This window comes from Gorilla gorilla, chromosome 7, assembly GCF_029281585.2.
Source record: "Gorilla gorilla gorilla isolate KB3781 chromosome 7, NHGRI_mGorGor1-v2.1_pri, whole genome shotgun sequence".
In the NCBI taxonomy this organism is placed as follows: domain Eukaryota; kingdom Metazoa; phylum Chordata; class Mammalia; order Primates; family Hominidae; genus Gorilla; species Gorilla gorilla.
The window spans coordinates 38,681,171-38,695,582 of record NC_073231.2 but is presented as its reverse complement, the minus strand read 5'-3'; the positions used below and the strand labels follow the sequence as shown (position 1 = coordinate 38,695,582).

General features: G+C 36.8%; 1 protein-coding gene across 6 annotated transcripts in view; it reads right to left on the bottom strand.

The window, feature by feature from the left end:
• Window positions 1–595: 595 nt before the first annotated feature.
• IMPA1 (inositol monophosphatase 1) overlaps window positions 596–14,412 on the bottom strand; it is a 29,405-nt gene continuing 15,588 nt past the window's right edge. For all 6 annotated transcript variants that reach the window (XM_019032790.4, XM_063709195.1, XM_019032792.4 and 3 more), the window contains 3 exons: window positions 13,676–13,784; window positions 3,161–3,312; window positions 596–2,109 (listed from right to left, as the gene is read on the bottom strand). In XM_019032790.4, coding sequence (XP_018888335.4) covers window positions 1,994–2,109; window positions 3,161–3,312; window positions 13,676–13,784 — 377 coding nt within the window. In that variant the 3' untranslated portion in view covers window positions 596–1,993. The remainder of the gene's footprint in view (window positions 2,110–3,160; window positions 3,313–13,675; window positions 13,785–14,412) is intronic.

The following is a 14,412-nucleotide window of genomic DNA, read 5'->3' as shown; positions in this document are numbered from 1 at the left end:
AGGAGGATCACTTGAGCCCAATGAGACCAGCCTAAGCAACATAGGAAGATTCTGTCTCTACAAAAACTAAAAAATTAGCCAGGCATGGTGGCATGTGCCTGTGGTTCCAGTTACTAGGGAGGCTGAGGTGGGAGGACTGCTTGAGCCCAGAAGGTTGAGACTGCAATGAATGGTGATCATGCCACTGCATTACTGTTTGAGCAGAAGAGCAAGACACTGTCTTCAAAAAACAAAAACAAAACAAAGCCTCTAAAAGTAGTTTGAACTATTAACTTTAATAATGTAAATATCATGGCCTGGCTCGGTGGCTCACATCTGTAATCCCAGCACTTTGGGAGGCCAAGGGGCCTGGAAAACATAGGAAGATCCCATCTTTACAAAAATAAAATTAAAACATTAGTAGGGCATGGTGGCATGAACTTATAGTCCCAGCTACTCAGGAGACTGAAAGAGGAGGATCACTTGAGCCCAGGAATTTAAGGATACAGTGAGCTATGACTGCACCACAGCACAGTAAGAGTGAGACCCTGGGCAACAGAGCGAGACCCTGAATCTAAAAATAATAATAATGATAATGGTAATAATAATAAAAATATCAATTTAAAGTTTTATTCATGATTGTCTTATTAAAATAAATTTAATTGCAAAAACAACCTGTCTTAGAATACAGTATCAGATGTTTTAAGTAAATGTGATCAACAGTACAAATAATTATAGCACTCAAACCTTAGTATCACACATACTTAATATATTAGATATACACAATAATAAAATCACTCCCTACCTTGAAAACTTTATAGAAGCATTTTTAATTTTACAACACAAAGCTCAAATGAACCTACGATAAGTCTAGTAGTCTGTTTACATGCCAAGGGATAAGGCTGAACAATAAATTAACCCTTTAAAAATGTCTATGAACCAGTACAATTTTCTTTTTGAGTTCTGCAGAGCAGTGACCACTAAGAAATATTTTTAAAGGCTGAACAGAATCCAGCGGCAATGAAATTAATTAAATAAGAAGACTAAGAGAAAAATAAATAGTTCAATATTAACAATACAGTATATTTGCCAGCACAATCAAATCAGTATAAACACCTTTAAAACATGAATACTGAACTTAGTAAAATGTTATATTGTATCTAATTATGTCAGATATCTGATGAGAGTGCTTTTTATTATAGAAATAGTTTCTTCTCTCTTACACAGGACTTTAAAGCAAATCCAAACAGACAATTTAACTGTTTTGGAAAATGTATTCACTGCAGAAATGCCCACAATAAGCCATGCTATCTGATGGTATGGTAATGTGAAATGGCATGGTAACGTGAAATAAAAAAAATTTAACTAGATAATTTTTACTTCAAACCTGAAGCAAAAGTACAGAATGCTGAGTTCATTACTTTATGTATCTATTGTAACTAGGAATTACTACCTTAAAAATATTCATTCTTACAATGTTTGTTTTTAGTTGCCTAGATATGTAATGGGCCAGGTGCTATATGAACACTGAAGAATAAAACAAAAAAGGTTCTCTGCAAAGAAAAAAAAGTTGGCCTAGGGTACTCAGTATATCCTTACAAATTTAATTATATATGGTTTTTGAAACTAAAGAGAAATGTTTTTCCAAACAGTTAACTTTCTAAGTGGGTGTCTCTGCACCTATATAGTAAGTCAAAATTTCAGGGGACCATACATATTTAGAAACACAAAATTGCTAATTGACTATCTCAGTTGATGTTATATTTATCAACTGTACTTCCTGGGTATGTTTCCTAAAGTACATTCTTACACGCAAAATTTTTTAAATCAGTGAAACAAACATTAAGTCAATTCTTGCAAACCTAGACATAGTAAAATAAGAAACAAGTTCCAAATTTTTGACCTGGACAAAGAGAATTTAAACCAAGCATATCATACATCCAAAACACATATCCATTGATGAGTCACCAAATCTGGGGAAAAGCAACTGGGATTGACTATGAGGCTGCCGTAATTAATCTTCGTCGTCTCGTTGCAAAGGTATAACCTGAATTTCTTTGGCTATCCTTTCTGCTAATATTCTATTATTTGCAGCAATTACTCTTCGTGACATCAAATCAAATGGTCCACCTAAAAGCAAACAAGTATGAAAAATAATTTTATCTGGTACAAAAATAATTCATATAAAACAAGTATAGCAATATGTACTATGGTCACATAACATTTTAATACTTTCAGTTTTCTTAAACAAAAATCTACTCTGTTACATTTCTACAACGTATAAGCTTAGACAATATATAACTGTTTCTAAGCATAATTTTTGAGTAAATAATGAAGTCATACCAGTTAGAAAATGTCATATTTTCTCTATTTTTGTGCATTCTTATTACCTCTTTATTGTTTAAGAATCTATGGACAGAAAATGTGAATCCAATGCATTTTCATACCACTGTCCTTCCCATTTCCTTATTTCTTTGTTGCCTTTCTCCCAGATCACTGGTGAATTCTTTCAACCCAGATTCACCCTTTGGTTTAAAATTTTCACCATCAGTTGAAAGCAATTATTTAACTTCTCTAGTCTCAACACAGAAAGTGATGGTGGAGGAAGTCCATCATCAACTATCACCATTGTCACCATTCAAAGAGCTCTGGGTATAAGCCTCAGACTCGGTGACTGTCTAGGCCAAGGGTGTCGAATATTTTGGCTTCCCTGGGCCACACTGGAAGAATAAGAATTGTCTTGGGCCACATATAAAATACACTAGCACTAATGACGGCTGATGAGCTAAAAAAAATTTTTTTAATCGCAAAAAACTCATTATGTTTTAAGAAAGTTTACAAAGTTGTGTTGGGCCACATTCAAAGCCATCCTGAGCCTCATGTGGCCCATGGACTGCAGGTTGGACAAACTTGGTCTAGGCTTTTTCTACAGCCTTTCAGGAGTACCTGAAACTCACACTAGAAAAGGATTAGCCATTTATCATTGTAAGTCTCACATTACCATTACCTCTTATCCTTACCTCTATCTCCTAAAGCTTATTTTGACTTTGCACACAATTATATAGCTTGTTTCTGCTTCAAAAACTGCAGTATAACATATATCAAAAAGTTTTTTAAATTCTACATATGGACAGAAGTCCAACAGATGTGTGGAGATCTGCTTCACTCTCCATAATTTTACCTGTAACATCCATTAGCACGCCACCAGCTTCAGTAACAATAATGCCAGCTCCTGCAACATCCCAGCAGTGAATTCCCATTTCATAATATGCATCTGCTCCGCCAGTTGCCACAAGGCACATATTAACAGCTGCTGTTCCAACACTCCGGATCCTAACAAATAGAATTCAGAAATAAAATTGGAAAAAATAATCCTTTCAAGTAAGATATTCCTCCTTAACTTCACTTTACGTGTCGATTGAAGAAACTTGGAACAATCTAGAGGATAAAGATTTTAAGAGGTGATATCTAATTGTAAAATAAAAATATGTATAAATCTAATTATCATTGTATATTATATAAATCACAAAACCCTCACAAAGCAATAATTTAATAAGATAAACATTAAAACAATAATTTTTCATAAAAAATAAAGACAATAATGAAATGCAAGTATATTAATATTTGTCTAAATCCAGCTACTAAAGCTTATATTATTTTACACACATATACACATACCCACAATGCAAATAGTCTCTAGGAGGTGTAAAATATCATGGTATGGGTCATTTTCAACTGGGTGTGCGTCATACATGCGCCTAAAGCAACAACAGCATGCCAGGCTCTGCAAAGACCTAAGCCTGCCTTGGAAAATTACTGCAGGTTTGCCCTCTCATAGCACCTCTTCCTTGAATACAAGTTAAGTTGAATATAAATACACTTGATAGCAATTATAGTAATAATTTATTCAGTAAAGAATCAATGTTAAAATTAATGGGTGAGTCTGATAATTTACAGAGTGTCAAAGTGTCTCTCCACAAGATACATAATAAGTACAATGGAAAAATAGCATCTTTACAATGGTCTACCATTACCAAGTGATCCAAGTTAATATCACTCATAATGGGACAAAAAGAAATGTGCCTGATAAAATGCGCTGAGAAGGACAGAACATTACTTTTGCGGCATTCCTGCCAAAAATCCATGATCCAAATATAATCATGAGGAAACTAGACAAATTCAAATTCAAGAGACAGACTACAAAATAATTGGCCTACACTTCTGAAAAATGTCAAGGTCATAAAAGACAAAGACTAAGCAAGTTCTAAATTAAAGGAAATTGATGAGAAATGACAACTAAATGCAATACATGACTCTAGACTGGATGTTGGATTAAAATTTTCAAAATTTGAATAAAGTCTTTATATTAGATTATGTATCCATGTTAATTCCCTTACTTTTATCATTGTACTGTGGCTATGTTAGACAATGTCCCTTTTATTAAAGACATACACGCTGAAATGTGTATTTAGAAGACAAACGTCATCATGTCTACAAGTTACTTTCAAGTGGTTTTTACACAAATTCCTTCTCCAACTGTTTAAAGCGATGGTAATAAGGGAGTGAGTTCTGTTCAATGAGATCTTTCACAGTTTATTTATTTAAAAACATGGAAAACTGATGACTAATGTGGCATTTGTTTTATATCTCAAAAATAAAAATAAAAAAATTGCACCTAAGTACATCCTTTATGCCAAAGAAATTTTAAAAAGGATTAGAATAACATGATGTCATTGATTTGGCATGTTTTCCATCATATGTTTTTGAAGCACATTAAATTTGAGAAAGTAGTAGTAAGTGCACCAAATTTCCACAGATGTTTGTTTCCCAGATAAATACAATCAAATTAACTTTAGTGGCAGTTTTTTAGTTATAAAGAAAAGTGCATTTCCCCACTTCTCCCATGAGATATGTGATATTTGATATCTCATATCATAGAATGCAAACACCAAGGTCTTTCATAATTAATTCCCTGATATTCTATTCAGACCGCCAAACAACAGTGATATCTACTAGCGGTGCTTCCGTCACTTCTAATGAGCACCATGGGATCTCAAGCAAATGGTCTTACAATCAGCAAGAGAATATTCTTTTATGGAAAATACTATGAAAGGATTACCAAACAGATTACTTAACTACCAGATAATTAAGACTATGGTGTAGATTCTGCACTATGTGTTCTGAATCCTATCTTATGTGGTCCTCCTATACAGCTGTGGTCCGCCTATGCAGCTAACATGGCACATTGTAAAAAGGATTATGTTTGATGTCACAAAGATTTGAGTTTGCTCCCATGTCATGTCATCAAATAAGGATTCCAATTTACTTTAGACAAATGTAGTAATGACTACAGCTAATATTTGTAAAGCACCTAGCAGAGTGCCTAGCATATAAAATGTCTGTAATAAAAATAGCTATTTTTATGATAAAATTGTTCTCTAAACCATGATGTCAGAAAATATCATATAACATACATAGTGAATTTCATCTACATGAATTCCTGAAAATTAAACAAAGGAAACTGATCCAGAATAACGTACTTTGCCTCATAAATGTTGGTTCTTAGGAACCTATTAGACTATTTCTGCTTATTTAAAGCATTCATTCAGATTATAACTCTCTTTAGTTTCATTGTTTTGTATAAGTGGTTCTGAAATCCCATTGCAAAACTGAAGAATCAGCTGAATGCAAAAGATCATAAAAGCAATCAGTAAGTCAGTACTTCTTAGTAATATTTTCCTGGTTATACTTTTGAAAAAAATCTGAAGTAAAAATTAGTTTTTATTTCAGCCAACAGCAAAATTAAAGGTTAAAGTTGTAAACCTCTTGCAACTCGTTTATGAGTAACATAACCACTTTATAGCCCATGGTTAAAGTCCTTGCTTCAAGACAGCACACTGTAGCAGCAAGTTTATTGCCCTTCTCTCAAGGGCATCATTCTGGGAGGTTCTGTAGCTATTGACAGAGGCTCTCTTTTACTTTACTCATTACTATATAGACCACATATGCATAGTACATAATTAGTTTGTACATGGTCAACCTATATTTTGAAGGGTCTGACTTCTAAGAGAAGTCCAATATTCAAGAAACAGAAATGATCTGGGAGCCAGGATTCTAGCCCTATTTCTATCCAGCTGTGCGATCTCAAGCAGCCACATCATCTACCTGAATCTCAGTCAACTCATCTACAAAATAAGGCTGGATTATTAGATGATCTTTGATCAGTTCTAGGACTCTTATAACTCATTGATAATATTTTCACAAAGAAAAAGACAGAAATAGTAGGTGGTGAAAATATTATGTTGTTATTTACATTCACCAGATTTTGTTCAATAAAGGATTTTTATTATGATTTTTCATATAAACAACTATGGTCAAAGAAATACTATTTAATGGCGGGGCGCAGTGGCTCACGCCTGTAATCCCAGCACTTTGGGAGGCCAAGGCGGGTGAATCACGAGGTCAAGAGATCGAGACCATCCTGGCTAACAAGGTGAAACCCCATCTCTACTAAAAATACAAAAAATTAGCCAGGCGTGGTGGCGGGCACCTGTAGTCCCAGCTACTCCAGAGACAAAGGCAGGAGAATCACTTGAACCCCGGAGGCGGAGGTTGCAGTGAGCCAAGACTGCACCATTGGACTCCAGCCTGGTGACAGAGTTAGACTCCGCCTCAGAAAAAAAAAGAAATACATAAAAAATAAAATAATATATAGCATTAACTATATTAAAGTTAAGGACCTCAAACCTTTAGCTTTTCTTGAAGATTTAAGGATAAAAGTAAGGATAAATATTTCCTTTTAATTTCTTCATTTATTAAACTGTCATTACAGAGGGACTCTGAGATTTGGAGAATAATAATAGCATGCCGATTTTGAAACTCCCTGTATACCCTCCTGGAAAATAATAAAATGAAATCAACCAGGAGGACAAATAAAACCCATAGGACCCATTCTTTCAGATAGAAATCAGGAAACGCAAACTCTCAAACTACCTCTAAGTAGAAGAAAAACAAATAAATAAATTCTAACAGAGCACCGGAAGCCTGTAGATACACAGAGTAGGGCAGAGAAGGCAGAAAAGACTTTGTGAGAAAGAACAAGGAGGAGCAGAGGACCCACAGGGAACAAAGACAAAACCACCCTCAGAAAAGAGTCACTGAGACAATAAACAGAAAAACAAAAACACTGAGCACAGATCAGCACTTGGTAATTCATAGTCCTGGCTACAGGTAAGGGGCTAGAAAACACTCAGAACCTGACCAGGCAGCCTCAGAGAAGCTGTGATTCTGAAGGAGAATCAAATAAGATAGCAGAGATGGTACTCCTTGGAAACAAGTGAAGGAAAAGTAGGAACTAAGGGGTGCGGGGAGGGGGGAGGGATAGCATTAGGAGAGATACCTAATGCTAAATGACGAGTTAATGGGTGCAGCACACCAGCATGGCACATGTATACATATGTAACTAACCTGCACATTGTGCACATGCACCCTAAAACTTAAAGTATAATAATAATTAAAAAAAAGAAAAAGGAAAAAAAAAAAAAAAAAAGAGTGAAAACTTAAGGACCCTGCAGAAATGAATGATAAACAAGACAAGCCAACTCTATCTACAACCAGCAGGTATTCATAAAAGAAAATGCACAGAAAGGCACAACTGGCAAAATAAGAAATTCAGAAAGCAGGAACCCTGATCACAAAACGAAGTGAAAATAGAAAAAAGTAGACCACATTCACACAAAACTACTGCAAAACATCGAACGCTGTTAATAAAATGGTTTTGTTTTTTCTTTTTGCTGTAAAGTCTCTCCCCCAAAACCAACAATGAAGGGGAATAAAATGAATATCAATCGAATCCGAATTAAATATTTTCAAACAAAAACTTGTGAATACTGAAAAAAATGTTACATCAGCGATATAGAAACTAAGAGCACAAATGGACCAAAATACATACATAAAACAAGATGACTGAACTCAGGAAAGAAATGGGGGGGGAAATAAAAGACAAAATTATGTCAGGAACGAAGAATAAATTACAAGGTGCCAATAAAAGAACAGATGATAAGAAAACTTAATAAAGAGAAATTAGGAAAAGCAATAAAAGAAAGAAGTAAAAAGAGACAGAGAGAAAATGGCTGAAATGAAGACACAAAGGAGATGGAGCATTCCCACTGGTGTCTTTAAAGAAAAAAATAACAGAAGTGCACTAGTACTTAAACTATATCTTAAGGAAACTTCCCAGAAATTAAAAAGACATGAACCTATATACTGAAACACACAACTGACCCAGAATGAGCAATTCTAAGATATATCCTTTAAAAACTGTTAGCCAAAAATTCAGGGGAAAAAAACAGCCTCCAGTTAAAAGATAAAATAATGTAAAAGCCAAGAAAAATTAGATTTGCATCAGATTTCTCAAAAACAATATACAAAGCAAGGCAACAGTGAAAGAACATTTTCAAGAAATTTATACTTTCATTAAGGATACTATATCCAGCCAAGCTGTCCTTCAAGTCTCAAGGCCACAGAAAAGCATTTTGGAAAATACCCAAACTCAGGGAAAACTGTGCACATGTGCCCTCCCCCAAGGAATCTACTAGAGGACGAACTTCAACCAGTTAAAAAGGTGCCTGGAACACTTCACAAAAGGACTGTGAGCATTTTATAATGTCAAATGAAGAACTAGGATCAAAAAGCGGGGTCATGGGTTGAAGAATATGTAAATATAATATGTTCTGGCAAAGTAGAATGCAACTTTAAAAATGGGATAAAGAGAGAGAAAAGGGGAATGGGAGACTTACATAGGCAATAGGCGAAGCCAAAACATTCTAGATAGTAAATAGTTAAGTAAGAAAAGAATATTAAAGGTACTATAAAAGTTGTATTACAAAAGAAACCAGCTGGAATAAAATGTAATCTTTATAAATACAAAAATAAATTTTAAAAGAGGCAGAGAAGGCATATCAAATGAACACAGTAACTATAACATCATACAGACAGTAATTATACCACAGAATAATACAACAGAATTGAGACAAAAACAGTCATATCAATAAATCAATAGGCCTAACCTATCTGTTAAAAGAAAAAGATTTTCAAATTGACTTATAAAGTGAAATTCCATGCAATGCTGTATATGACAGGCACACTTCAAATGCAGTGGTTCAAAGGACTAAAAATAAAAGGGTGGACAGATTTATCAGGCAAACAGGAAAAATAAGAAAGCAGGGGCCGGGCACAGTGGCTCACGCCTGTAATCCCAGAACTTTGGGAGGCAGAGGTGGGTGGATCACTTGAGGTCAGGAGTTCCAGACCAGCCTGGCCAACATGGCGAAACCCTGTCTCTACTAAAAATACAAAAGCCGGGCATGGTGGTACGTAGCTGTAATCCCAGCTACTCAAGAGGCTGAGGCAGGAGAACTGCTTGAACCTGGGAGGCGCAGGTTGCAGTGAACCGAGATTGTGCCACTGCACTCCAGCCTGAGTGACAGAGGGAGACTCTGTCTCAAAAAAAAAAAAAAAAAAAAAAAAAGCAGGAATTGCAATTCTGATGTCAAAGTAAATTTCAAGCACAAAAACATGAAACAAGACAAAGAATACGTAAAAATTACACAATGAACTACGTATGTAACTATTATGAATAAACATCAAATAACACAGCTTCCACCTACATAAAATAAAAGAGTTGCAAGGAGAAATACAGAGAAACACACTAATAATAAAAGACTGATACATCAGAGACTCTCAGTATAAGACAGGGCAAATAGACAAAAAAAATTAATTAGGTAAATCTTTTGGCTATATACTGAATGTCATACCCTGGAAATAGGGAATTATACTATTTTTCAGTGCATATGAAACTTACAAAAATTGATCACAGAACAGGGCACAAAGAAACCATCAGTAGGTTTCAGAAAGTAGAACTGTTAAAATGTAATAAAACTGGAGATTAAAGATGAAATTTTTAAAAATCCAAAAAGGTGTCTGCTATGGTTGAATGTTTGTCCCCTCCAAAACGCATGTTGAAACTTAATCCCCAATGTGGCAGTATTGGTGTGGGGGCCTTTTAAGAGGTATTAGGTCATGAGGGCTTTGCCTTCTAGGTTCATGGCTTATAGGTTAAGGGGTGGGGTGATGCTGATAACAAACAGAAGCGGCTTTGAAATGGGTAATAGGTAGAAGACAGAAGAATTCAGAGGAGCAGGCTAGAAAATGCCTGCATTTCCGTGAATGAAGCATTAAGGGAGATTTTGGTGAGGGCTTAGAAGACAAGGCCAGGGAAAGTTTGGAATGCCTTAGAGATTGAGTTAAGTAGCTCTGACCAGAATGCTGATAAAAATAGGAACAGTATTCTGATGTGGTCTCAGATAAAACTGAGGAACAAGGTATCGGATCCTGGAGGAAAGGCCATCCTGGTTATAAACTGGCAAAGTAATACCTGGCTGTCTGAACTGTGTCTATGACTAAGGGTTTCTTTTTTTTTTTTTTTTTTGAGACGGAGTCTCACTCTGTTACCCAGGCTGGAGTGCAGTGACACGATCTCAGCTCACTGCAAGCTCCGCCTCCCAGTTTCACGCCATTCTCCTGCCTCAGCCTCCGGAGTAGCTGGGACTACAAGCGCCCGCCACCACACCTGGCTAATTTTTTGTATTTTTAGTAGAGACAGGGTTTCACCGTGTTAGCCAGGACGGTCTCAATCTCCTGACCTCGTGATCCACCTGCCTCAGCCTCTCAAAAGTGCTGGGATTACAGGCGTGAGCCACCACGGCCAGCCAACTTGACAGGGTTTCTTGAAAGCCTAAACTTGAGAGTAATGAATTAGGGTATCTGGCAGAAAAAAATTTCTAAACAAATTATAGAAGTAGCTGCATGGTTACTTTTGACCATTTATGCTGAGATTTGCAAGCAAAGAAGTAATTTAAAGACAAATTTATAATTAAAGGGGAAGCAGAGTGGCCAGATGCAGTGGCTCACACCTATAATGCCAGCATTTTGGGAAGCCAACTTGGGCAGATCGCTTGAGCCCAGGAGTTGGAGATCAGCCTGGGCAGCACGGTGAACCCCATTTCTACACAAAATACCAAAAATATAAAAATTAACTGGATGTGGTGATGCAAACCTGTGGTCCCAGCTACTTGGGAGGCTGAAGTAGGAGGACTGCTTGAGCCCAGGAGGTTGAGGCTGCACTGAGCTATAATTGCACCACTGCAATCCAGCCTGGGCAAGAGAGTGAGAACTCATCTCCAAAAAACAAAACAAACAAACAAACAACCAAAAAGAAAGGAAGCAGAGCAAAAAAATTTGGAAAACTCAGCCTGGCCAAGAGTGAAAAGGTGTGTTCAAAGGAGGAAACCGAGGGTTAGCCAGGAACTATTTGCTAAATAGATTAGCACAGCTACAAGGGAGCCAGGTGTTACTTCTTTTTTTTTTTTTTTTTTTTTATTATACTTTAAGTTTTAGGGTACATATGCACATTGTGCAGGTTAGTTACATATGTATACATGTGCCATGCTGGTGCTACTTCTAAAGACAATGAAAGAAAGAACCCAAAGGCATTTAAGAGATCTTCAAGGCTGCCCCTCCCTTTACAGGCCCAAAGGAGGGCAGAATGGTTTCATGGAAGAGGCCTGGGATACTCTCCAATGCTGGCTGCCCAGGGCCACCCTAGACTGTGCTCCCTATATCCCAGCCAAGGTCAAGTCACCCTAGGTGTGGCTTATACCACATCTCTACAAGGTATAAGTTGTAAATGTCAGCAGTATGATACTAATCCTGCAAGCTTGCATAAAGGAAGAGCTGTGGAGGCTTTCCAGCCTCCACTTGGCCTCAAGGATTGTCCTCAGAAGCCTGGGAGCCAGGGAACAGACTTGTCTCAAGGGCAGAGCCACAGTGGAACTGTGGGGTTAGTGGTAGCTGAGAATCTCCACCAAGGTAAAGCCTAGTAGAGCCCAGGAAGTAAGGCCACCACAGAGAGTCCCCACTAGGGTAATGCCTAACTAGTGGAGCCATGAAAGCAGGACCACTACCTGGGCCTCAGAACTGTGGAGTCACCAGCAGCATGGAAGGTACACCTTGGAAAGCTTCAGGCACTGGACTCCAACCCATGCCAGTAGCCATATGGGCTGTACCCTGCAAAGCCACAGGGGCAGGGCTGCCAGAGGCCTTTACCCAGCCCTCAACCCCCAGTGTCTCCATGAGGTGGTACATGCAGTCAAAAGTGATTCTTCTTCAGCTTTAAGATTTCATGTCTGCCCTGCTGGAATTCTGGACTTGCCTAGGGCCTGTTCTTTCTTTTTGCCTAATTTTCCCTTTTGGAATGGGAATGCCTGTCTTATGCCTGTGTCACTATTGTATCTTTGAAGCAGATAGCTTGTTTTGATTTCACAGGCTCACAAATGAGACTGTGGACTTTAAACTTTTAAGTTCATGATAGAACAAGTGAAGACTTTGGGACCCTGGGGATGGAATGAGTGTATTTGTATGGAAAAAGACAAATCTGGGGAGTGTCAGGGGTGGAATGCTGTGGTTTGAATGTTTGTTCCCTCCAAAACTATGTTGAAACTTAATCTCCAATCTAGCAGTACTGAAAGGTGGGGTCTCTAAGAGGGCTATGCCCTCATGAATGGATTAATCCACTCATGGGTTAATAGATTAATGAGTCATCATAGGACTAGGACTGGTGGCTTTATGAAGAGAAGAATAGAGACCTGAGCTAGCATGCTCAGCCCCACCATGTCACATTCTGTGCTGCCTCAGGACTCTACAAAGAATCCAGCAAGAAGGCCCTCATCAGATGCAGCTCCTCAGCCTTGGGCTTCTGAGCCTCTATAACTGAAAGAAATAAATTCCTTTTCTTTATACATATACATTACCAAGTTTCAGGTATTATAAGCAACAGAAAATGGACTAAGACAGACTCTCCTTGTGAAAATTTAAGAATATAACTCTCAGTAAGAAAGGAAATACAAGCAAATTACAGAATTTATGAAAAAAATTATAATGAAAACAGTAAGTATCAGTATTTATGGGATATAATGAAAACAATGATCAGATGAAATTCATAGCCTAAATATCCACATCAATAAACATAAAGGAATTACAATAAATTTTCTAATCAAAAAGGAAAAAAAAGGAAACAAACCAAAAGAAAACACAAAGATGAAAATAATAGTGCAGAAAAGAAAGAACCAGCTAAAATTAAAATCCTGGTTCTTTGAGAAAAAAGAACAAGAAAAAAAGCACAAATAGACAAAATAAGTGACAAGGTGGAAATAACCACTGATATAGAGAAGCCAGAAATTAATTATAAGAGTCTATCTTACAGACTTCTATGCAAATAATTTGAAAACTTAAAGGAAGTAATTTCATAGGCTGTGGAAATGTTCCAGATCAAAGAAGGCTAAGGAGACATGACACCCAAAAATTATGCTGACTCTAGACTGAATCCTACTTTATTGGAAGGCAAATGCTATAAAGGACATTAGCAGATTAACTGACAAAACTGAATATGGATGACAAATTAGATAAAAAGTGTATTTATGAAATCAATGGTTTCATGGTTATGGAACAGAATCTCCCTATTCTTTAGAAACCATGATGTATATAATTTACTCTAAAATGGTACAGGAAAAAAAAAGGTGTGTGTATGCACACACACATGTATACAAAGAGAGAGAGAGAATAATGGTAAAGAGCTTACCCATGAACAGGAATGCAAAAAAGCTTTTCCATATTAGAAAGAACCATTCTCACAGTCTCTGGTGTTCTGGAAGAGCCCAACTCAGTCACCAAGAGAGATTTGGTAATATCTAAAAAGAAAGTGTTAGGTTTCAATATTTAGACTTCTAGAAAATACCTGACACTTGTAATTCAGAAGAGGGCATTTGTATCCCTCTTCCTTGTTTTATCGTGTTTCTTTATAAGCATTTAAATAATAAAATACTGATAAATTAATTATCCCCATGTGATCCTTTTTATAAGCATCAGAGTCCAGCTGCTTAGGTCCTTCCTGAAAAAGTACATAATGTAACCAATTTGCCTGCATACATAATACTTAGTGGGAAACAGCAAATGTCTTAAATATTTAAAAAGGAAAAAGGAGAGACTAAATTCAATAAGGGATTTATGTATAGATTTGAAAGAAAACAAATTACAGTAAAATTACAGTAAAAGTAAAACTTTTACAACAAAAGTAAAATTCTCTGACAACCATTCACAAGGCTGTCAGGTTTTCCAAGGTTTTCCATTTGAAGCTCAGGACACACCCAACACCCTAGATCTCACCTCCTCCCACCAATTGAGATGTATGTTCACCAGCTGTGTTTGATCTGAGCATTTCTGTAACTGTTGTACTACATTTAATAGTTACGTAATTTAGGGCTGGGCATGGTGGCTCACACCTGTAATCCCAGCACTTTGGGAGGCGGAGGCAGGCAG